This window comes from Nilaparvata lugens, chromosome 5, assembly GCF_014356525.2.
Source record: "Nilaparvata lugens isolate BPH chromosome 5, ASM1435652v1, whole genome shotgun sequence".
Lineage (NCBI taxonomy): Eukaryota > Metazoa > Arthropoda > Insecta > Hemiptera > Delphacidae > Nilaparvata > Nilaparvata lugens.
This window is the reverse complement of record NC_052508.1, coordinates 58,150,656-58,176,779: the sequence shown is the minus strand read 5'-3', so window position 1 is coordinate 58,176,779 and position 26,124 is coordinate 58,150,656. Positions and strand designations below refer to the sequence as shown.

General features: G+C 36.3%; 1 protein-coding gene across 2 annotated transcripts in view; it reads left to right on the top strand.

Moving 5' to 3' along the window:
- Positions 1-26,124, top strand: part of LOC111058918 (histone acetyltransferase KAT7) — an 85,237-nt gene that overhangs the window by 6,533 nt on the left and 52,580 nt on the right. For both annotated transcript variants that reach the window (XR_005571405.1, XM_039428881.1), the window contains exons 5-7: positions 572-859; positions 4,941-5,167; positions 9,054-9,240. Coding sequence is in view for 1 of the 2 variants with exons in the window: in XM_039428881.1 (XP_039284815.1) it covers positions 572-859; positions 4,941-5,167; positions 9,054-9,240 (702 nt within the window). In the remaining variant the exon portion in view is untranslated. The remainder of the gene's footprint in view (positions 1-571; positions 860-4,940; positions 5,168-9,053; positions 9,241-26,124) is intronic.

Here is a 26,124-nt window from a genome sequence, read left to right as displayed (position 1 = left end):
ATCGAATGAGCGATTTCAATTTGGAATGAACTCTATGTCTATGTAACTCTGTAGGTGCGTACAGATATATGCGCCGCGAACATGAGCAATTCACTTTTAATCAGCTGATTATATCTGTATTTTTACAGAAACGGTAAGATACAGATATAAAAAGCTTGGCATCAACTGATTAAATTTGAATTGCTCATGTTCGCGGCGCGTAAATCTCTACGCACCTTATGGCTCAACTCACACTTACGCGACTCAGGTCGAGAAAAGACTCGACTGTAGTCGAGAGCATGTGTGTTTCTAAATGATGTCTCTCAGACCTGTCGATTCTAGTCTCCGCACGTCACCATTTGAAAACACATCATGCTCTCGACTAGAGTCGAGTCTCTTCTCGACCTGAGTCGCGTAAGTGTGAGTTGAGCCTATGTCTCCCTATATCTATGCTACTCCTTCAAATAACCTGTTGAACTTATTGTTCTAAGTTTGGGTTATTTTTTCCTGGTAACTGCTCACTCAATTCAATTATAGAATCCACCTATCATTTGTTTTCTAATTAGATGTAATAATTGTGATCTGTTGACAGGAAGCAGTTATTGAGCGAAAGAAACGCGAAGAAGAGCGCAAAAAAGCAATAGCGATGCTGAAGCCGACGCATGCAAGCAACCCGACGCCAGAGCAGAAGGCTTACCGCCAGAAAGTCAAAGAACTGAAGTCGGTGCACGAAGAGGGCAGCAGCGGCAGTGAACGAGAGAGAAACAACAACAATAACAACAATCCGAACAAAGAGAAAGAACCTCTGCTCTACAAATTCGCCCCCAAATATGATCTGAAAATGTTCCAGGAGGCTCAGGCTATTGTTAGTGAGAGCATTGTGAGTACTATTCAATCAATATTAATATGTGACTGTCATATTTACTAAAATGAGTTTACTACTTTTGAAAACTTAGAGTTTTACTTTTGAAAACAGAGTTTAGTTTAGTTTAATTTTTTCACATAAAGCTGTATAATCGAGAAGAGCTCGCACAGCATGTGACACGTCAGAATTTTATAAACTTACATTCAAAAGAAACAATGTTTTGAGAGCTCACTCTCTAGCCAAAACCCCCTCGACAGAAAACCTCAAAACAGTCAGAAAGTGAGTATGGACAAGCCTCAATGAGCAATTTTTTAACTTCCCTAGCAAACTTTTCGTGGCTGTTATCCTTCAGGGCTTTGGGTAAATAGTTTAAAATCTTCATACCCGAATAGAATGGCGCCTTCTCAACCAATATAATCCTATGCACAGGATATTCAAGTAGCCAACCTCCTTGTCTAGTGTTATATGGGTGGGATATTATGTTGTTACAACAAATTTTATTGTCTGCCATTGATGATTTAGGCCAATCTTTTACGTGTTGTGGTGCCTTTAGTTTCAAACTTGCTGTAGTGAAACTTCAAACTTTAAACTTACTTTCAAACTTCCAAGCGAGTGAAGTCCCACATTGTCGATTGACACACTGTTGTTTCTGATCCTGAAGCTCTACATAACACTAACATATATTTTCTGTTGATTTCGTGTGGTTATTACCCATGACACTAGCAGGGTCAACAGCTAGAAAGAAATTCGATAAGAGCTACCATCCAAACATTATTTGCCAGCCCGGGAATCGAACTCAGTACCTCCTAATTGTCAGGCATGCTTCAACCAATTGCACTAAACTAAACGGACAATCTTTGGACGGTAATTCCTAGCTAGTATTCTTAGATCACTTCATAGAATAGCATATATTTTTATTCAGTTTTAATAATTTTGTATCAGGTAAATTTGGTACATTGTTTCAATGCACGTTTTATTCACTCATGAAAGTCAATTTGAGCTGTACACCATATCAATGGATGGTATGTTGGCAATAGTGTTCTTCAACTCATCAAGGATATTGAAGCGATCATTGTTAATCAATGACTTGGAATAACCTTACAAGAAGATTTCACAGGGTTGAATAAATCATTGGTTGTCAATAAACGCCTCGAAAACACTTCATGGTTTGAAGATCAACATTACAAACAACATTTTAAACAAACAAACATTCGTCACACTGTTGCCATTATACTCACTGATATGCTGCGAGAGCCCAAATTGACGTTCAAAATCGTGTAAAACAGTGCATTAAAATAATATAACTATTTGTTATTTTTTGAACTCCATAGAAATATTCTATTAAAATGCTATTCTGTATCTATATATATAAAAGCGAAATGGCACTCACTCACTGACTGACTGACTGACTCACTCACTCACTCGCTGAACTAAAAATCTACCGGACCAAAAACGTTCAAATTTGGTAGGTATGTTCAGTTGGCCCTTTAGAGGCGCACTAAGAAATCTTTTGGCAATATTTTAACTCTAAGGGTGGTTTTTAAAGGTTTAAAGTTCGTCTTTTAGCATGTATATTCTTCTTATTCCAATCTCTTAATTATAATTTATTGAAAAATATCCATACCATATGTTAATATAGAACTTTAATCTAGAGAGAGTACCTCTTCGAAACAGTTGTTAACTGGTAACTAAATTAATAATTTTGTCAGGTTGGCATTAAGTTGAGTTGACTTTGTTAGGTTGGCACCAAGTTGAAGATTGAAATGCATTTATCGCGGAAAAATTGATTGGGCACTGCTACTCCAATCAAAGCTATTCCTGGGAATATTATATTACTAGCCGTCAGGCTCGCTTCGCTCGCCATATCCGTTTAGCCAGACGTTTAGTCTGCACCCTCGACTGAATCGTCCTAACATATGATAAAAATGCTCAAATGAAAAATGCAGGCAAGCGAAGCGAGCCTGCTGATCTCATTTTCGGACGATCCAGTCGGGGGTCCAGAGGGCGGAGCCCCCTGGCTAGACGGATATGGCGAGCGAAGCGAGCCTGACGGCTAGTGGTTTTATAAGAACAACAATTAAATTCGTGCCCGCTTTGTTTTTATCGAGTAAGCAAATGAGCAAATTAATCTTCTCTAACCTGCATTACATCATCATTTTAGTACACTGGATGCCTTGAAGGATAAAAGTCGCCTTGAAGATGTTCGAATTCACAACAAATTTATTTTTCTATGATTATAGCAGAATTCAAAACCAGACTACCGACCGACAATGAGGGACATCACTTGAACGACGTGCTTTTTGAAAACAAATAATAGAATTGACGTTAAGAAATTCCAAATTTGACTTTGATCCCACTATAAAGTTTTGTTCAAGTCATTTTATAGACTTAGTAAGTCTTGTTCTGGATACTCCCCTGCTCCACCCGTTATTTTGTCTTGGATTGGAAATATATCAAGCTGTTAAAATCCATCAAGAATCAAAGAAATAATTCGTTCTTGATGGCTTTTCTACTGATAAATGTGTATGGGATTTATGCTCTTTTCCAGAGGAGATTGTCTGATTCGAGTTGATCCAGAACTGTTGCAAGAACATTCCACTCATTCTCACTTCATCATTCATATTACTTGATTGATAGTTTACTATTACTGATTCCCTCATTTTCCTATATACTGTATTTCTCACAGTTAATATTGAATGAATGAATGAAGTTTTATTGTCAATAAGGACAATATAATAAAATGTAAAATACATGCATTCAAAAAAAATCTGGTGTGGTACACTCACACAACTTTCCTTGCTCATATTCGAAACAACGATCAGACTTCTGTATATGTGTATATATAATTGTTTTCAGAGTACTTTTTCCTTTGTGTAAATTGTGAAATTCAATGATTTTTTTGGTCGTCATTTTTTTAAAGTCGTCAAAACAGCTGTTCTACAGATGAAATATCTCGACTATTTGTTCTTTTTATGAACTGCTCTACCTACCTACCTCATGCACGAGAAGGAGGTTACAAAGTCCATTTCTCAAGGATGGGGTGGACCCCCCATTAGTTTCCCAGAAAGGAGACTCATGCCAGTTAATAGAGCTGATAAATAACTATACAGAGTATGAATTTGAATAAAATCGGTCAAGTTATTTTGAAAGAATCGTGAAAAACAAGGTTTTTTTAGTAATTATCCGCCATTTTTCTCAAGAATATTACGGAGCTCCTGCAATTTTCTAAGGAAAAAACTCATGTCATTTGATAGGACTTATGAATAGCTACCCATGGCTTGAATTTGAAGAAAATCGTTAGAGCCGTTTTCGAGAAAACCGTGAAAAACCTGGTTTTTGGTCATTATCCGCCATTTTTCTCAAGAATATTACGGAGCTCATGGAATTTTCCCAGAAATGAGGCTCATGCCAGTTGATAGTGCTTATGATTATCTATCCATGGTATGAATTTGAAGTGAATCGTTAGAGCAGTTTTCGAGGAAACGGTGAAAAACATGGATTTTTAGTCATTATCCGCCATTTTTCTCAAGAATATTACGGAGCTCCTGAAATTTTCCCAGAAATAAAACTTATGCCAGTTGATAGGGCTTAAAAATAGCTCTCCATGGTATAAATTTGAAGAAAATCGTTGGAGCCGTTTTCGAGAAAACCGTGAAAAACATGGTTTTTTAGTCATTTTCCGCCATTTTTCTCAAGAATATTACGGAGCTCCTGAAATTTTCCCAGAAATGAGACTTATGCTAGTTGATAGGGCTTATAAATAGCTATCCATGATATAAATTTGAAGAAAATCGTTAGAGCCATTTTCGAGAAAAACGTGAAAAACATGGTTTTTTAGTAGTTATCCGCCATTTTTTCCGCCATCTTGAATTGAATTTTATTTTATTTTTATCTTGTTCAAAATGTCAACTTTTAAAGAATAAAGTGTTAATTACAAAAGCACATTTACAACAATATAGAGAACTGCATATTAACGAATCACAAACCAAATTTAATGTTACTTATTAAGAAAAATACAATCCAGCACGTAAGATGCAACTTATGGACCGCTGGAGGGAGTCTAACACATATTGTATGACTTTCATTTGTATTCTAGGAGGAAGAACTATCAAAACTGCCTAGTACAAAGGGAACAAAGTACATTGAGATGGGCAAGTTTGAGATGGAAGTCTGGTACCAAAGTCCTTACCCTGATGACTATGCTCGCTTGCCCAAGCTGTATCTGTGCGAGTACTGCCTCAGGTACATGAAAAGTCGAGCGATTCTCAACAGGCATGCGGTCAAATGTGTGTGGCGACATCCTCCAGGCGAAGAGGTTTACAGGTAAATCATATTAACTTATTATTCTAGAGATTAATCTAGACTAGATGGACTCTTCTATCAATCAAGGGATCACAGTGATAACAGAATTCTATTCGTCTCTTTTTGGATCTATAGTGCGATTTAAGTTGAATCGCTAATTGCAGAAAGGGAACATGTCCAACTTTTTCAAAAATTGTTTTTTTTTAAATCAACTATTTAATGTAAGATACATCGTTTACTGTAGGAAGGATACATGTCCAACTGAAAGCATTGTACTGACAACGTTTAGAATATATCGTTTACTACAGGTTTAGATTCAGGTTTAAATAAGTTTTTGTCTCTCCTGTAAAATTATGAAAACTGGACATGTTCCCTTTCTGCAATTAGCGATTCAGTTATAATGTCAACATCTGATTAACATTGGTTTGCGATCCTTGTCTGTTGTTGGACAAAGCAGGTAGCTCTATCCTTTTTTAGTTCTGCACCTCTGACTCGGAAACTGACAGTTGTATCGTGACATTTTTTCCGAAAAACGTCTCACTGCCTGAAAAAAGGCTGTGTATTATATGGTCAACAATCGTCTATCATGTCACAGAAGTAGCTTCACATCAGTTTCTCATTGAACAGACCTCAAATGACAGGGAAACATTTCATTTCAGTATTCTTAATGTCAGGATTACCTCAAAATCGACATATCTACTGATGATCTATCCTAGAAAGGAGAATACCAAACTGTGATTCAATTTTTTGGTCACTAACGTATCGTTTCACAAGTCTGATACGTCTGTACAGTCAAAAACTAAACAAAGTTTTTGTGGCTTCGACATTAGTCTGCAGGCAAAAAACAGCTGTACAGGTGAACAGAGACGAATTGAAGATGAATTTTTCCTACCTGAGCGTACAAGATTGGTGTATTTTTCTTTAGGGCTACTTTTGAATTAAATTAAAAATATAAATTTGTGTACCTTTTTTAAATTATTTCGTCACGACATGTGGCGAAAAAAGTACAAAAAGGGTAATCAGATTTATATTTATAAAATTGGTGTAGTAAAAGGAAATTCGTATGGCTTTTGTTGGTGGGGAGTCCCTTGCGGGAAGGTTCTACCGCCTGAATATATAATTTAAGCCGTCAATGGGCCTTACGACTGTCATACTTCGTATTTTAATTGGTGTAGTTTGAGGTTACGTTTTGGAATCTACGACACTTCTTTGTTTATTTCTTCACTGCTCTATTTGAGATTAACTATTATTCTTTTAACTACTTTTCTATGGTTCTTTTATAATTTTGTACTGTTCCAGTGGTTCAGTTGTTGATAGTGATGGTTTAGTTTTCTGTTTGTCAACTGTTGAATTAGTTTCGACTTGAAGAAATCGTAGAGTTTGTGTGCTCTTTCAAGTCTGGTGTACTCGAAGACTGTTCGTCTGACAGTCGTATCGGACATGTAAAACATTACGCCAGAAACATTAGTGCTAAACATTAGTTACTAAACATTAGTGCCAGACTAAGATGGTCTTTCCTTGCGAAGGCCAACTACTAGTGTTACGTTTCACTGAACATTTTCGAGTGAAAGGCAACCAGAGTTCTGCAACATCTAACTTGCAAGAGCACACAAACTACTGCACAACTCCGTTAGAAGCGACACCAGCACCAACGTTTCGGTTTTCGACTATACAGTCGAAAATGTTCGGCGAGCAGTAACGTTAGTAGCTGGCCGAAGTGATAGAAACCGGCTAACTCATGTTTTCACCAACAACAACACTATTAATTGCATAGATAATCCGTCATGATGTGTTGTATAAAACAATATAGTTGGTGTTGATAGATATTAATCATGCTACTTCACAATACTACAGAACTGTGTCATATTGATGCGTATCAGAATCGCTTGGGTTGACAATCTGCAAAAAAAGTCTGAAATAGAATTTTTTAAAATATTCATGGTATGCTCTTTATATGATAAAAATCTTCTGATCATATTTCATTCATGTTGAAGCATTTTCCCATTGCTTATAATACTGTTTTGATGAAGTTGTCTCTATAAGACCACAATAAAACTATTAGGTATCCTTTCTTGAGACAAAACGGCTGCCCTCAGACTAGCTCCGTTATTCGCTGTAAGCATGTAGTCAGATGTAGGTAGGTAGGTACAGGCGCGGATCCAGGACTCTGACCCAGTGGTGGGGGGGAGGTGGAGTGGCTGTCGTCGTCCCCCCGTACGACTCCCCCCACCCGGAAACTTGTTGATTTATTTTATTGAAAACAGCATTTGAGAGCTTTTGAAATTTTTTTCATTAAAAGGCCAAGGTCATGATACTTATTTCTGCAACTACAGTTGTAACTTAAATATTGTAACTTAATTCAAAAAATGGTACTGAGATTTTTATTTCTATTAATATTACAAGTAGCCCTAAACAGAAAAGAGGCAGTTGTAACTGTATCTTTTAAACATCACTCTTCCCCTGGATCCACGCTGGGTTGAGAGGACTTCTCTAAAGTTGAAAGTGCCCAAGGAAGAATTCTTCTACCAAAATATGAGGGTAATTTTTGAACATTCAACACGGGGAAGAATAAGACTTTTGAAACTAAAATGCTAAATCACTACTGTTTGATTCCTCATTTTGAAGATATCGGTTATAATAGCAATTGCTTCTTCTATGCATTATCTTCTCCCAAACATATTCTGATTGAACTGATATGAATGGTAACTTGTATGGTCTTATTTGTTTGATAGTAGTTATTTATTTTTTCAAATAGCCGATCAAATTAATCGCATAATTATTTGTGATGTGAATTTGCTAATAATTTCATATATAGTAGAATATCTTTGTATTTTGTTATCTTAGCTTAGCTGCTTCGAGTATTTAAATACTGTAATATGATTTGTGAATCAATAACTATCAAGGTGTTCTATGCACATTCAATGTGCATAAAAAAATTTTGAAATTTTAAAAATTTGAGGAATAAATAGTTTTTGGCTAAGCCTGTTGCTCTAACCCAAACATATCAGCATATTAGCTGAATTGTTTGTTAGCTGAATTATTTATACATTCATATTGTATTGTTCCATAGCCCAACCCCAACAACACTTACTACTCCCATCTGAAATTCAATTAGCTATCAGTGAACGTCGTAGCACTTGTAAACGTTGGCAGATAACACGAGCTTCTGCTGACAAATATCCATTCAATCAAACTTCTCACAAATGCTCTCAACTTCTTAAGCTACATCGTCTTCAATCCTGGGAAGAATATCTAACCTCTTTGCTATCTAAAGCTGCGTACACATATACGCGCCTCCAACCCGCACCGAGCACGCTCCGCCCTCGTACCGCCCTCGTTCCTCCATCGCGCCGCAGTCGCTCCGCCCCCGCCCTGCAGTCGCACCAATCATGAACGTTACGGAAGATGTTAGCTCTTCTCGCGTTCCCCGGTCGATCCACTCTTGCTCCTCGGTCGATCATCAATCGCTCTGCTGGAGTGACGTTCGGTTGCGGAGCAGAGCGAAAGTCTGTACGCACCTTAACTCGGCCTGGCTAGCTACCTGAAAAATTCTCAGGAAACACCCCCCAACCTCACCACTTAACGGCCCAAACGTGCTAATCTTCTCAGAACAAGAGAAAGTGGATGAGTTTGCCACCCACCTCCAAATTCACTTTTCAAATCCACCCATACCCCATAGTAGCTCAACTCCCACTTCAATAAAATAATCAAAAGCGTAATAGAAATAGTGCAAGACCCCACCTCAAATAATCTCTCACCCATTACAATGGGAGATATAAAAACTACACTGTTTGCTCTATTCAATAAATAAATATTATAACATTTAATTATTGTAGTCACAAATAAATAGAAATCACTTGTTCTCTGGTCACGACTTATTCGCTGATCTATTTGTAATTATTTGCAGGAAAGATAAAATATCAGTATGGGAAGTTGATGGCAAGCGTTACAAGCCCTACTCACAAAACCTGTGTCTTCTGGCCAAGTTCTTCCTCGATCACAAGACGCTGTACTATGATGTTGAGCCGTTTCTCTTCTACGTCATGACCATCAATGACAACGAAGGATGTCATACGGTCGGATACTTCAGCAAGGTAAGTTACCAAAATCCTTCACCAAAATCCCTTCACCTGTTTCTTGCATGATCATTGGAACTCACCAGTTTTTGTGAAAATATCTTCTGGACTAAAAACTATTTCATTCGAGTTTCAATCTTTTTTTCAAGGAGAAGGCTATGTGGCTTTTTTACTGTTCTCCAATAACCCTTGATCTCCACCTTTTGATAAATTATTCCCTCTTCATTTATTTTCATCAAATACTATATATATATATATATATATATATATATATATATATATATATATATACAGGGTGTCCCACGAAAGGTGTAACTGCCGAAGACCATGGATTCTACATTGAATTTGCAACAAAAAATTTTCTTATATCGACCTTAGTTTTCGAGATACTGTATATCGATTTTCGATATTTTTGAAAAACGTCAATAACTAGAAAACTATGAGTCAAAATGTAATTCCAAGGACATGGTTGGGAAGAGGAAGAAATTTCCAATAAGATTCATATAATTTGTTCCTTTGTTTGACGTTCTTGAACTTTTTATGAGCGTTCAAAGTTGAAAAATGTACATTCGTCGAGTTCAAAGCCAAATTTCAAACAGTTTGAACACTCATAAAAAGCTCAAAAAACAAATGAACAAATTACATGTTGAATCTTATTGGAAATTTCTCGAAAACTAAGGTCGATATAAGAAAATTTTACTGGACATTTTTTGTTGCAAATTTAATGTAGAATCTATGGTCTTCGGCAGTTACACCTTTTGTGGGACACCTGTATATATGTAGTATTTGTATAATGTTCAGAACCCGGTGGTTCGGAGCCTAACTGAATCTGTAGTTCCTATCATCAAGTTAGTTTAAAATGTGATAAGCAAAATTGAAGTAAGAATAAGAATTCAATAAACCTGAACTATTCTTCTTATTCTGAGATCACATTTTTTTAAAGTATGTTGAGTTGACACACTGTCCAGTTTTGTGAACCTCATCCTCACCCCCTTCCACGTAACACTCTTGAAAAAATACCTCTTTATTAATCAGTTACTCCGCTCTTGGAAAATCTGCTCGATCAATCAGGTAACTTATTATCAAAATATTCAACTCTGTTAGAAGGAATCGCAAGATAGTTTGGATGTCAATTGTTTTGCAACAATTTTGAGCCGACTCCGCTATTCATTTGTCATATACTAGCTAGTAATCTATGGTTTGCACCGGGGTGAATTTTGTATTGTAAAATGCAATCTCCTTATGTCCATGAAAAAATAGAATAATTATTTAGTATTTTGTCAAAATTACGTGGTTGGTCTTCAGCAAAACTGGAAATTCTCAGCAAAAAAGAATGAGCTTGATTGGTCTCGAACCCGCAACCTTTCACTCGCACGTGCTACCAATTACGACACGGAGTCACTTAGAGAAAGCCTCATTTGGTTGGGATTTTATTGTTGCGTGAGCTTTGAATCACAAATTGATTAAATTAAAATTAATATTTTTATAGAGATGGAAATAAGCTTGTATCCATTCTCGGTAAATTCAGAAACCTTATGTAAAATTGCAAGTTAATCAGTTCATAAGTAATAATGCGTCAAACGTATATTCCCTATCCCGTACATGTATAAGACAATTCCATCACTTATAATATTATAGATGAGTTTGTAAATCGCTTCCCGGTGATCGGAACCCAGCTAAATCGGTTGTTCCTCTCATCTCTCGTCCTCATCCTACCCATAGGCAAGTCTATATCAACCTATCGAAAATTGTTTCGAAGTTTAATCATAAAATTCTTGCTTCAATATTTTGTTGAGCAATAGAGGAATGTTCCCCTAATGACTTATTAGTTTTTAATTGCTTACAATGCCATCAAATCATCAGACATCATCGAGGCAACAAGATTATTTTTGTTCTCTTTGATGTTGGAAAATCACCCCCTCTTTCACTGTTCTAGTAGCTGGGGTTCAAATCGCCTTTTCGAAGTTATAAAGCTGTTTGAATCCTTTTCAAGGATGCTTGAGTGACAAAAAGGTTAAAAGTGCTCTCCTGAGAAGAGGCAAAATATTGCGCAGCTTCAGCATCGATTCGGATGTTCAATTTGAAACGTCTGAGAAGTTGTGGGGGGAGAGGGTTGTATATAAGGGGGTGGGGGGTCGGACTAGAGCCAAATCCATAACTGGTGCCAATGAACTCCCTGTCTCACGACCTGACCTGCCTCAACGCCCGCCTTTGCCCTATGCCTACTCTCATCCACACATTCCTAGCTTTATATCTCACACTCAAACACTTTCTGTTTTTAACCCATCATTCAAGGTCCATACGCTGTACGATTCATAGGATCTCTTCTGTTTTCTAGAACAATTTCCAAAACAGTAGTTCCATACTAATTTAATTCAATTCATTTATTTCCTGTTCAACGAAAAATGTTTCTTCAAACATTTTTGAATAATAGTAGAATAATAATAATACAGATGATGAATATTTTCACATGGGCTATAGTGCCTATGTGCAAAAAAGAGTTTGAATCAATCTATCTCATTTGTGTAGGAGGAAGTGATTAATGAATCATCAATCAATCAATAATTTTATTCAATCCAACACAAAATACGCAAAATACAAATTGTAAAATACAAATGTTCAATAATAATACAAAAAACAGGCTTCATGTTGAGGTGTGCTGAATAGAAAGAGAAGTGGAAAAATACCTAGCCAACTATGGTTTTCCATTTAATAGGCTGGTAGAGGGTATAAAATAAAGAAATGAAGGGTGAATAAAGCATGAATGGGAGAGGAAGATAGGAAAAAGAGAGAAGAAAAATGAGCAAAATTGGTAAGCAAGTCCACTTCGAACAAATACAGCTAAATAAAGGTATTTCATTCAATAGTCTGAACAGAAATTATATTGTGAGAAAAAGCTAGAATTATACAAAAGATAGAAAAGAAGAAAGGAGGTTGAAGATACAAAAACAATAGAAAAAATAAAGAGTGCAAAAAAGGCTTCATAACTGTAGAGGTTAGTTCAAGACAGCAGCTGCCGGGCTTACACACATCCCGAGAGAGGAACATTGGAAAAGCTCAGTAAGTCAGTCCAGTTCACATGTGTCCAGAAGCCTTGCAAGACATGATACGTGGAGCCGCACATGGATATGTTTAGCCGAACACAAGGGAAGAGGGAATTGTGACAAGAGTAATATAGTATGCAAAGGGTATTTTAGCATACAAATATAATAGAAATAATATATATTGAGTAAAAAATATAAATAATCTAAATCTATAATATAATAAAGTAAGGAATTGATTTATACACGTTAGGGATAGGAAATTCACAAATAACGCATCATCACGTCTGAACAACTGGATTGAATAACTTGAAATTTTGCTTTACAAACATAAAAATTCTTGAAGTTCTTTGTCGTCACAAAGAACGGTTGTAAAAATAATACGGTTATAAACCTTAAAAAGAATTCCACTTCTTCACAAAAAATATATTATTTAAAAACTAAAAAATGTTAGACAGCTTCTCAGTTGAAATTTTGCATGTAGATTTTTATATTCTGTCCAAAAAGATGAGCTCTGATGGATTAGGCTGACCCTCCTACTACTCACACACACACAAGCGCAGTCTCCTTTTGTGTGTATGAGTAAAGAGGCGGTCTGTATACTACGTAGTATACATAGTATATCAATGGCGCAGGTCGGCCGGGCGTTTCTGCCTGCGCCTGGGGGAGCGAGGGTCGGCTTAATATTTCAGGGCTCATGGCAGTTTGGACAGACTATAATTTACCGAGTTTGGTAGGCCTATTCTACATTCTTTAAAATTTCAGTTCGTCAAGTTTTTAGTTTGTCAAGTTTTTAATTAGACCCTTGCTGAGTACGGGTTACCTGCTAGTAATAAATAAATAGATGATTAATGAAGAGAATAGGAGAAAAATAGCAACCCTGTTTACCATGTATTATGGATTCTGAAAAACTGACATCTTTCAATGTAGATCTCCAAATAACTTTTTCATTCTCTCATGATTACTACACGGTTACCAAGTTAATAACTATTCAATCGTCTTGAAATGAATTAGTGTTTAAGTTAGTTTCCACTTCATCATTATTCACTGTTTTATTTGTATCATCATCTTCACGAAATTCCATGTGATGAGATCTTGACCTATTGATATTTCATCTCTTGTCTCTAGCAAAAATGAAATCTTTGCAAATTGAGCTAATTGAAAATCTCTTTTAGATACAATAGAAGAATATTAGTAATTGCAATTATTTATCTAGTAGGAAACAAATGATACCTTAATTATTAATAATTCGTGTTTTATAGTCATATTTCTGTTATTATTCTTGAGATAATAATGTAAACAAGTTTCAGTTGGAAATTTTGATAGCATAAAATGGAATAATCTGAGTGAATACCAGAGCGTCGCTTAAAATTTGATTGACTAATAGGTTAAACTCTATTAACTGGCTTCTTTTTGACTGAACGTTACTGGTTGGTGGCTCCTAGACGACTGAACTGATAGAACTAGTTGAGAGAACTGATATCCTAATCATTCCCATTTAGAATACATTAGAACTTCATATACATACCTGAATGTTGAACGTTCTATAAATGTGTGCTATAGTAGGTATGATTCCAAATTCCAATCAGTAGTTGACAAAGCATTTATGTTTCCTTATTCTGAGAAATATCTACTTGTCACGAAACCCTTGTCGCCGTATTCAAAGCACCGTCAAATGTGAATCGTAATCTGTTTAATAGTTGATTAAACTAAAGAAATAGAGGAAAGTTGCTCTTCAACGTAACATATTTCTTTTTAGAATTTGCACAAAAAATAAATTGCTCGATAAATAACAAAGAAGTAAGACTGCTACATTAGAGGCAGGAGAGAGATATTCTTTTTGAGTTATTAAAATTCTTCGTCCTGGAATTACTTTGTAATTGTCAGAAGCACAAACTAGCTCGTTCTTTAAAGAGATTTTTTACTGGTGTGTGACCGAGAGCTTTCAAATTAGAAAAGAAAATGATCCAAGAACGAAATAATTGAAGAGTTTGTACAAGCAAGCTAAAGAATTTCTTCTTTTGTTCTGACAATTCTCCATTCAATTGCTACATATTTTGCACAGTTTAGTTGTCAGCCATGACAGGTGAAATGAAACACGCCAGGCGCCCTGCTGAGAACACTGGGCCGCTTCCCGTTAGCGGGTATAACAAATCAAATAAATTATTTATTTAGTAGTACTGCATAGGTCTCGGCTCGTCTTCGATCCTGGACAAAGTGATCCAGGAAAGGTAGGTGTTCTATGGAGCTCAGCGCAGAATGTATATTGCTTCCAGGGTTTGCTTTTCCTTTTTTCGGGGAAAAGTCGCATGCACAGCTAAATAATTCCACAATTGTGGAAGTTCGTCGGCCTTTGGCGTCTGTGAGTGGGGGGGGGCTCTCCGTTCTCTCCCCCCCCCTGCTCGACCCAGACGTCTAGACGCCTCCGATCAGCTTCATCTCCTCCTTCACCTCCTCCTCGTTCTGCGCGGATCTTTCATCTCTGCAGAACCAACCACCTCTCAGCTCCCACCTCATTCTTTCTCCCTATTGAACTTCCATCGAAGCCCGTTTGCAAACGAATAAGTGCCACAGTTGAATTTCACCTTCCCACCTCACCTCCTTCCTCCCAGTCTGATCGATTCACCTTGCTCATAAAAATATGCAGCCTAACAAATTTATTGCAACGTCCATGTCCTGACATGGCACCCAACACGCTCGGTGTCGTTTGATTGGCATATGAAATGCGAAAATAAAACGGCTGTAAAGCGCCAGCCTGCTTGTAGCACTGTGTATTATCTATGCACAGTACACGAATGTCTACCGCCACCGTTATTTATTATCCTGTGGGAGAATTTCACTTGAAATGTATTTCTTTCATGGCAAAGCTTGAAACCCTCCTGGGAAATCGATCTGCAGAGTTCTGTCAGTCATTTTCCGTAGCATGCATTTCAATTACAAAAAGTAAACTATGACAGTTTGAAACTAGACATTCACCTCCAGATGAGGAGCAAACAATATGAGTTCCATGCTTAATTCTGTTGGATTCTATTTTCATAACAATTATTCATTAACTTTAAGACGCATCCAAAAATGATATAACACTTTTGATTTGCTTTCGAATTCAAAGCGAATTCCGATTTAAAATCGGAAAAAATGTTTCTCTTTAAAATAAATAAGAAGTGTTGAGGGTAATTTCCACTATAATTATAAAACATTGTTTATTATGCTTGGCTAATGTGATTTCCATGTAATAGTAGTTAATGCTTGCCAAATAATTTAAAATAATTTCTTACGGTACCTGAAAAGAGTTATCAACATGAATTTTGGATCTTATAGTTCGTCATCCTTTCATTCAATCCATTTAAACATAAAGTTAAATTGTTTGAATGTCTCATATTATGAAATCATTTAGAATCGATTTGGTTTTCAAGCTCAACATATCAACATGATTATGCTTTCAACGGATTTTCGTCAAATAAACTCCAATTATTATTATTATTTCGTTTAATCATTATTATTTCATTATTATTCATTTTAATCAATTTAAACAAAATGTCAAATTGCTTGAACTTCTCAAATTATGAGATAATTGAGAATCGATTTGTTTCTCTAGCTCGTCATGGGTCATGTGGAGATTATTCTTGTTTTCAATGACTTTTCGTCGAATAGCGCTGTAATTGATAGGCTATTATTATTATTTCGGAGCTCATTTTGTTCAATAAATTAAAACAAGTTAAATTGCTTGTATTTATCTTCTTATAAAATCATTAAGAATCTATTTCGTTCTCTAGCTCATCATATTGATATTATTCATTTGCAATTGCTTTTCGTCAAATAGCTCTGTAATTACTATCATTAATTCGTTATTGTGAAATTGACTTGCAAAATATGAAATTGTGTAACAAAGGAAATATGTGAAGCAACGCATCGATAGGATGGCTATCCATAATCAATTCACATAGAACATTAGATTATGAATACCTGATTAAATATAAGTTGATTATGTATCAAAATCCCATTTAAAAGCGGGTTTAATAGAAATTGCGCAGTTGCCGAATGGACAGACAGGCATTGCTGAAAGCTTGAGTTTGTAATCGGATCAAGGATGTTGGGGTACGTTGCCGCTCTAAAATCATTTGCTGTCTCTTGACTTTATGCGTAGTTCATAAGGGTTGTAGTTGTTGTGGTGTTGGTGAGGGGGGGTGGAGGGTGTTGTAGGAGAGAGGAGAGGAGAATAAAAGAGTGGTGTCTAGACAGGAGAAATGGAGAGCTAATGTGATGTGGACCCCGGGGGTTCACAACAGTATCGCCATCACCGATCACTGCTGCCCCAAGCCCCACTACTGCTGTACTGAACACATACCGGCCGGCCCAAGTCTATAAAGCAATTTTAATATCCCCCTTCATCTGTCTGGACGCTTTTTATTGTTCGTTTTTGGAGAATTTCATTTTCCTGCTTCATTGTCTGTCTGGAATTTTGAGAAAGGCAATTAGCACTTTCCATTCTTTTGCAATGCTTATTGCGCAGTAACTGCATCACTATTATCTTCGCTCGATTCAATTTGAGGTGCGGAGCCCAGGGATTTGCCTCAGGCCACCTATCCATTCCAGACAATCGACAAAATGATGATAATAGGTTTTTAGGGGAAAGGATTCCCTAGAAACTCACGGCGGTATTTTTCAACCAACTTCCTGTCATTGAAAATCTCCCGAGGTTTCAAAAAACAATAGACAGATTAATTTTTTATCAGTTAGTGAGTCAGTGGTCTACCACATTTATACTGGGCATTGTGATAACGACCAGAAAAGGTTGCAATGCTCTAAAATGTAATAATATATAATACATATTGTATATCTTGAAGTTATTGCTTTGTTTAGAATGACAATTATTAAGGTAGGCCTATTTGAAATTGAAACTTTTGCCTGTGAATAGCAATTTGAAATTGAAACTTACTGTCCCAAGAAATATGCTTTATACGGATGCAATCAATAATTAATCAATCAATTGAACTCTTTATTCAACACTTACATTAAATTCATTGAAATATGCTTTATACGGATGCAATCAATCATTACATTGAAATATGCTTTATACGGATGCAATCAATTGAACTCTTTATTCAACACTTACATTAAATTCATTTAATTCAATAATTTGGAGGTTGGAACTAATGGAAATTTCACAGCTATTTACAATTTTCTTCATTACGAAAGTCTTCACAGTAATTAATAGTGCTTGGCTGTGTTTCCAATTTTCGTCATTACAAAAGTCTTCGTAATTGTTAGATAAGTTATTAGCGTTTCCAATAATAATATGATTTCAAAAATATATATTGTTTTCAGTATTTGAAAACCTTTTATTCAAAAGTACTGAGTGTCTATTAAGAGAGAATATATATTAGTATATTAATATATTGTATACTGTATATTAATCATTGTATTTATAAATTATTAAAAAAATTGAAGTAAGGAAAGAAGAACTGAGGTTTTTCTGCGAATAACTGAAGGAAGGGGTGGAATTGCCGTAGCCATTAGCAACCAAGCTATTCACTTGCAGGTCACTGCTCACATTCAACGTTTATTGAATTGTTTTCTGCAGAACACTTTTCATGAGGCCGGCTCGTGGACCGAATGACCTTTGAATAATAGCAGAGGTCGTTGTGCGGGCCTCTCTCGAGACTCCTCACTTGTGTCTGGCGGGGCGGCCCCGGGTTTCCATGGAGCGCAATATTTGCAACGACACAATAATTAATTGTTGAGCCAGACGGTATGGCGGCGGGTTGGGTGCTGTGGGTGGGGTGGGGGATGTTCCAGACTGGAGGGACGGGAGGGAGAGCTCCAGTTTCCACCACCTTGCGAGATGGATGCGCACTGCTGGCGAGAGGGGGGGAATGAGCTCCGCTGATTTAAGGGGAATCAGGGGATGGATGTGTGTCTAGACAGGTTCGTCGAATAGAGTTACCTCCATGGCAACCATCCGGTTAGGTTACCGCCCGCACGCCGCAGGCCTCCGTCCATTTAACTTGCAGAAATAAGCTGCTGCTGCTGCTATACATGCTTCCCTGTATCATTCACCCCTACTTCCTCATCGCTCAACCCATCCGACAGACATCATTGTCTGTTATATTGTTCAATGCGAAAATCAGGGATGAATTTCCGTTGTATTTTTTAAAAAACCACGAGCTATTGTTTATTGTTCAATACGGATTGATGATTTTCACCCAAAATTTCAAAATGCAAGTCATACACCTTGAATACAAATAATATGAAATGATTCATACATGGATAGTTTCGAACAATCAAATTTTACTATAAGTAGCTTTCATTTAGAGAAATTTCCTCCTAGCTTAGTATAAAGACTTCTCAGGATAATAAATGTATCTTTCAACTATTAATCACTTTCCCTTATGCCTCTACTCTTCTATATGGGTACTATACATTATTTTTGGCTGGATGTAGGCTTTGATTGAGTTATACCTTGGCCCAATTATTAGAGATGGTTATGGTTTTACTCATACTATTATATATATCTTCATAACAATATCAGAATTAAGTTTGTTTTTCGGTAATTCTTCAAAATTATATTTTCAATATGTGAATATTTCCTATTTTAGTTATAATATTTCTTCTATGTTTAGGTATCTAAATTTGAAAATCTACCTTGTGAAAATACTTGAGGACTGAAAATTTTGTGAATTGAATAACTAACTACAAGACTAAACATATTTCGGACTATGTGTTATCTAAATTTGGGAGAGAAATAGCACAAGGTGACCTTATTTTTCCTCTTCCTATCATTTTGATAATGTACTATTGTATAAATGAATAGATTAATACATAAATTGAATCACAATTATTCCAGTAGCTAAATTAAAAAAACAGAAGCTAGTCCAAAACTTCCTCTATTCCTAAATTCATACCAACAAAATATCCAAAGCTCACATTACAACAATTTAGCTAGAAGTTTCAATTTTCTCCAAGTTTAGATTATTTTTGTTATTGAATATACTATGTGAAAAGAGGCTTTACAAGGAAAAGCCTTTTCGGTTTTCACCTGTTGTTTTCATTGAAGATTATGAATAAAATTAGGTTATTGAACTTAAAACTCGTCGTCTGGTGTTGAATAGTTTTCATGCTTATAATATCTCCACAATCGAAAGCAATAACGAACAAATGTATCAACGTTCATCTGGTTTTCCTGTATGTTGGACATAAGTAATCGAAGACATTGCGTCGAAACTATGTGTTCAGGATACTATAAAATGTGTAAGACAAGAGCTTAACAAACGATAAATTCGAGGAGAACAAGATAGTTTAGTGAAGAAGGCACGGAAATGCTTGACTAGGGTTTCCTGCTCCAGTGCTACTGTCCTGTATAGACACCAAACACCGCTGAATCGTCGACTGCAGTGCGGTGGCACACACCTGTTGAATAGAATTAGGATGTCGTCCAAGGAAGCAATAACACTTCATCTATTGGCCTTTTGTTTTCCACCACAGATCGGTTATCAGTTGTCCTTGTTTTAATGGAACTTACACTTCCTTAACACATGTACGAACAACACAAGAGGAAAACGTAGAAATGAGCTGCTGTGACCTGTGAGAGTGTGATCAACGTAGCCAGCGTCTGTTTGCTGATACATGGGGTTTATAATGTGGTCTAATAGTGGTGCTTAACAGAATTTACACGTACTTGTGAATAATGTGACAGGGTTTTTGAGAATGGGGTTTTATCTGACAGGTGATATCTAACTCTGTAAGAGAGACTCCGTCTCTCCCGCCATTTAGAGATAGTTTTTTATCATCTCCTCATAATAATATGTCAAACGGGTCTCGGAAATGTTTGATTGTGAGAATTATTACAATTACTTATATTCATAGAAATGACATGCATGAATAATTTCATCAATTATTTCTCTAAGAATATAATCAATCAACAGGCGAATTTGTTCCCCTATGGTTGTTGTGATACTTTCTCCACTACTACGTCATTTTTAGCATTTATCTATTCATCTTTATCTATTGACTACTCGTTACTTATCGATTAACTTCATAATCGCAAACTTTTCATTCCGCTCTCCAGTCACATTCTATTTTTCTTATTTCTCTTTCTTGAATTTGAGTAGATTGCTCCTATTGTCTTCTCTACATTGTCTTCCATTGCTGCCCGGTACATTGCTTGCAAGCTAAATTTCTGGACAAAAGATGGTCAAACTGACATACTTATTTGCAGCAGTTCAAAATTGTTTCACGATCCCGGATGATGTGTATTTCAGCCTCAAAATTCAACAATAATGTAGTCCCAATCACGTTGGGTATGTCTGTACTCAGATCATCCAATCGAGAGCTTTTTCTCTAATATCATGGATTCAATAATGAACTTGATTTAGATTATAACCCCAAATTCTTTATTGGCGAAATTTTCAGCAGTATAATCAGCAATATTTCCAGCTAGTTTGTATGGAAGGGATCCATCAACGTGTTTGCAAACGGAGCCGTTGAAAGCTTTTCTCTTGAAATAATGTGAAGAATTTAATCATTAGTGGCGCGCTGGTCTTGTTAGTGGTGAGGAGGCGTAGGAGGAGAAGGAGGAGCTCGTGGATAAGTGGCTGACTGGTCCATCAGTGCTCGATCGAAAGAGTCTGGAAGGGTTCGCGTTGTATCGGGTCGGGAGACGAAGAACATGAAAAAGGGAGCTAAGTCTGACTACGTCACGTCTAGTCTCGGCCTCGCCACGTGCCTCACGCCAATCGATTCCTCTCCCTCCTCTCCATCTTTTCGCACATTCTCCATCGGAAATGGGTCATCCTCTTCCTCCCTTTTCATCTCGTGCACATCCGAATTCTCGCTCTTTGTCCTGCGCATGCTCCCTTATTGCCACTCTTTCCTGCCAACCCATCCTTGAACTCGTCCCATCCTTACTGTAACTTCATTACCATCGAGATTGATTCCTTTGGGACAAAGACTATCCTGAATTCCTGAAAGTTATTGCATATTTCCGCCAAATGTATGTAGACGAATTATCCTACAGTTTGAGATGTCTGAGAACCGAGAATTCTTATACCTTTCTTTCTATATTCCCTATACCTGTACGCAGCTCTTACATACTTTTGAACACATGGTTCTTGAACGTCATTTTGGATTGACGAGAAATTATTATACTTTTGTGACAATGATTTTCAAGGTCTGAGAACCGAGTTCTTTCCCTATACCTCTGTGCGCAGTTCTTATATACTTTTGAACACAAGATTCTTGAACGTCATTTTGCATTGACGAGAAATTATTAAGTTTTTATGTCAATGATTTTTAAGTGAATCGATCAGCTTTCTTTATTCAGTTGAATGTTTACAATAAATGATGACCAAGATTTCAACTATTCAGTAAATTTCACAAACTAGAACTGGAGAATTAAAATTATTAAAAGATATGAAATAAAAATGCAATTTATTCATGATAATTTCAAGATGCATCTACAAAAACGTTGAAGTTTGAATGTGGAGAGAAAGAGAGATTGATTAATTGATCGATTATATGCTTTTATTAGGGCGGAGTTAGGACTCCTGGTCCGCGGGAGAAGCTAAGACATTTCTAAAGCAGACCTTCCTTCAACGTCTCATTTCGTTGCGTGGAAATGAGGAGTGGCCTCCTCGGTCACCGGACCTGTCAACTATCTTTCACGGGCCACCTAAAATCACATGAATAGATTGACAAATATGTACTCTTGAAAACCTGAGTGAGATGATAACTGAAGAAATTCGAGGTGTATGCTTCAGAGGTGTACGCTTCATAGGTATATGGACAGCATTACACATCCACAGGAGTTTATGGACAAAAACGGACACCATTCTACTGATGTTATTGCTTGTACGTGATCAACTTTATAATTTCTTCCCTCTTCAATTACAGCTGTGAGATCGCAACATTGATGGTACACACCAGTGAAAAAAATTCCGTAAATTATTGTGTAACTGCTATTTCAAATGGTCCATTGCCCAACTTTGTATTAGAGCAAATGGAATTTCACATGAATTTCAGGCTATGCATTTTTCAATAATATTGCAAAGCTTTTTCGGTTGAGTCGACAATGAATAAATATTGTGATCCTTCCTTAGTGCAGTATTACTGTTGAGTTCTACACTCAGCACTCAATGTTTTCAGCCACAATCCCCTGAATCATATTCGAGTACTATTTCCAGATTTACGGCTAATGTTACTGTCATGTACAAGGACAAGAGGTTTGCTGTTGGGGTAGGTTGAGCAAATGTGATTCACGTGTCACTTATACGCTGCATTTGTCAACCGGAATATCATTTCAGCGGTGAATCTAAATCTGAATTCGCTTAACGTGTGTCGCATGTCGCTTGTCGTGTGACGCGTGCTTGCCAACGTAACGTGTTGCTCATTTCAACAGGAAAATGTCACACACTAAAGTGATGATCCACTGACATGTCTTATGTATTTCGAACCTGCTATACATGGGATACTAGATACTAAGTATGTAAGCTTAGATTCGATATTGTTAGGATGATTATTAATTATTTATTAGGATAAGTTCAATTCAATTCTTTATTGCCAAAATGTAACAACGTAACAAATCAAAGGTTAATAAATCAAACACTTATCACAAGAAGATAAAATAAAATAAAATTAACTACCCAGAACTAAAAAACTAAAAATTGAAAGAAAAATCTTTGACCGCTGGTGGGAGTTGCAAAAAAGTCCGATTCAAAATAAAAACTAAAAATTACACAATACAACATCAAATTGATGGCAAGAAAAATCTATTTCATATCACTGCAAAAAACAAAACAAAAGAGTAATAACAAATTTTGAGAGAGGAAAAACAAATAAGATTTTCTAATAGGAAAAACTAAAACAAAACAGAGATCGAATGAAAAATATGACTTCCATTCAGGTCTCTGGAATTACAAAAAATAAAATAGAGATTGCTTTAAGAAATATATAAATATAGGCTATATTACCACCATTCAGGTCCCAGGGAAAAGAAATACTTTTCCTTAATCCAAGCCTCTATTCCCTTCAAATCTACTCTTTGATGAATATAAAATGGAATTATATTAATAAATCTAGAGCTAATATACATCAACTGTCTTCTTAACAACATGCTCAACTGAGAATCTTGAACTACATACCTCAGCTAACTGTCTGGTCTTAAGTTGTAATATTATGGGCCAGTTTCCGAGCTCGAGATTCAGTCAAGTCCTAGACTTTAAACAGCTGGAGTCAGAAAATTGGCTTTCCGAAACGGGGCGTAGTTGTAGTCATTGTCATAGTTACGTTTGAATTAAATTTTGAAAAACTAGAAAATTGAACACAAAATAAAATAAAGAGAAAATAGTGTAAAGTTTCAGCTATTTTGAATTATTTAGGAATGTCTAATTTCGTCAAGGAAAAACGATTCCAATTATAGAAATGAGAAAATAAAAACTATGACTACTGTTATAAAAGCTGCGACTACGCCCCGTTTTGGAAAGCCAATTTTCTGACTCCAGCTGTTTAAAGTCTAGGACTTGGCTGAATCCTGAGCTCGGAAACCGGCCCTGAGTGTATGCTTATATTTGATATCTTGAATAATATTTCATTTATAGTTTTTAAAGCATTATGATGAATAATTTCTGTATGTTCCTTTCAAGCTCCCACTAGTTATTTGGAAAAGATTCCTGATATTTCTTGCTGATTCAGAAATTTGTGAATCCATCATTAATGCAGTCTATTGTTCAAGTCGCAGGTTTTAATGAGGAAGAAACAGTTATCAAATATGCTACTAACAGTGAATTGAGTATTCGCTAATAATTTATTTGAAGAGCGTTAAGAAACTTTCCGACTAATTGGTTAACATGATAACTTGAATAAATCTGAATTTTCTCTTGTTAAACTTGCAAATAAATGCCATCCTGCATGGGATCGGTTTTCTTATTAGGAAAAATCACTAGAAATGTTGGGTATACTTATTATTATGTTGTACGGGTTTCTTCACCACATAATTCACATAGTTTGTAGCTATTAGAAGACGTCCTAATAATGTTTACTTGAGTTTCTGAGCTAGTCAGGTTTATTTACAAATAAGTCAGTGAAGCTCTATTGGAACGTCTTCACTCCATGTTTCCTGCATGTTGATAAGGGAAACGTCTTGCATCCAATTGACAGATGGAGTGTAAAGCGGTGGTTATGTTTACTTGAATTAATAGGTTGAGTCTACACGCCTCCATAAACAAGCGTGATTGGATGTCTTGCATAACTTGTGCTCAATATCTCATATATTTATTATTAAAATGTTAGCATTTCATCGATCATCAGACCATGATTGCAGCTACAGCACTGTACGTTACAAGACTGTATTTGACATGTTTGTATGTATGAATAATACACGTCTGCCTACTCAGAAAGGCTGTAAATTTCGGTTTTATAATATTACTACAAATATATAGAGGAAACCTCATCTTTCTAAGTGACAGTTGTCTTCTAAGAATCCAATATCTTACTATCTTTGGAATTCCGTTCTACTAAGACTCAACTCACACTTACGCGACTCAGGTCAAGAAGAGACTCGACTCTAGTCGAGAGCATGTGTTTCCAAATGGTGACACTCAGACCAGTCGATTCTATTCTCCGCGGCGTCACCATTTGAAAACACATGCTCTCGCCCAGAGTCGAGTCTCTTGTCGACCGGAGTCGCGTAAGTGTGAGTTGAGCCTAACTATTTCGATTAGTAACAATGAATTCTTATATCTTATTTTTTATACTGGCAGGTAACCCGTGCTCCGCAAGGGTCTAATTGAAAACTTGGCCTACTGAAATCACGAATAATTCAAAATAGCCTAGGCCTATAATATAACCTTCCTCGGTAAATAAAGAATCAATGTTGAATGCAGAATTTCATGTTGATCAGTCAAGTAGTTCAGACGTGATGATGTGTCATTCGTGAATCCGTAAGTGTGTGTATAAGTCAATTCTCTCCTCTATTATATTATAGATATTTTCAAGTTCGTTCTCCAAACTTCTACTGTATTCCATTAGTAAAAGATCGTTCTTTTAATATTTTGTGCAAAGTAAGACTACTTTTTCAATTATTTTCTCTATAGCTTTTAATAAATTCCATTTTACTTTGCTCTGTAAGAATGATTCACGATTCTAAATTAAGATTGTCAAGTCCAATCGACTCAATCTGGATAGCAATTATAAATGGCAATATCACATTCCCCTCTATCATCTACTATTATCATTCCATCAAAAATTCCACTTCAGACATCTTGCTGCCCATCAAAGATTAATTTATCAAATATATCAAGAATGTAATTGTATTGGTAATACATTATCCACGAATGTCTGATATCCAAGGGACGAAATGTATGTCGTCACAGAGCATTTCAATAAATTAATGTGGAAAATAAAATTGATATACAAAAATACAATTTCAAGGTTTTAAATAAGGAAACATTTAGGTTGACTAACTAATTATAGCCTCAGATGCATCACGGATGACAGTGAGCGGAAGCACTTAGCACTATTATTTTATCTCGAGCTGAAGTGACGTCGGTTATTTGACGCTACTTTAAATACGTGGGTGTGACAGTGAACGTGGCCTCTAGAACACGTGGGCCTATTTCATTTGACGTCAATATTCATCTTCCTCAGTCCTCACACAGTTTACCGAAAAATTTCCCTTTATGGAAATTAAAATCTCATTCTCATTTGAGATGGAAAATTTGTCATTAATTGCTTTTTCCAAAAACGTTTGCTTTTCATGTGACAGTGATGGCCTGCGACTTAATTTGTATCACATATTTAAGGAAGGGTTATCATCATTAATAATTGGTGATCTAGCTTACTCTGGAAATCGTGTACCAAGTTCATAGCA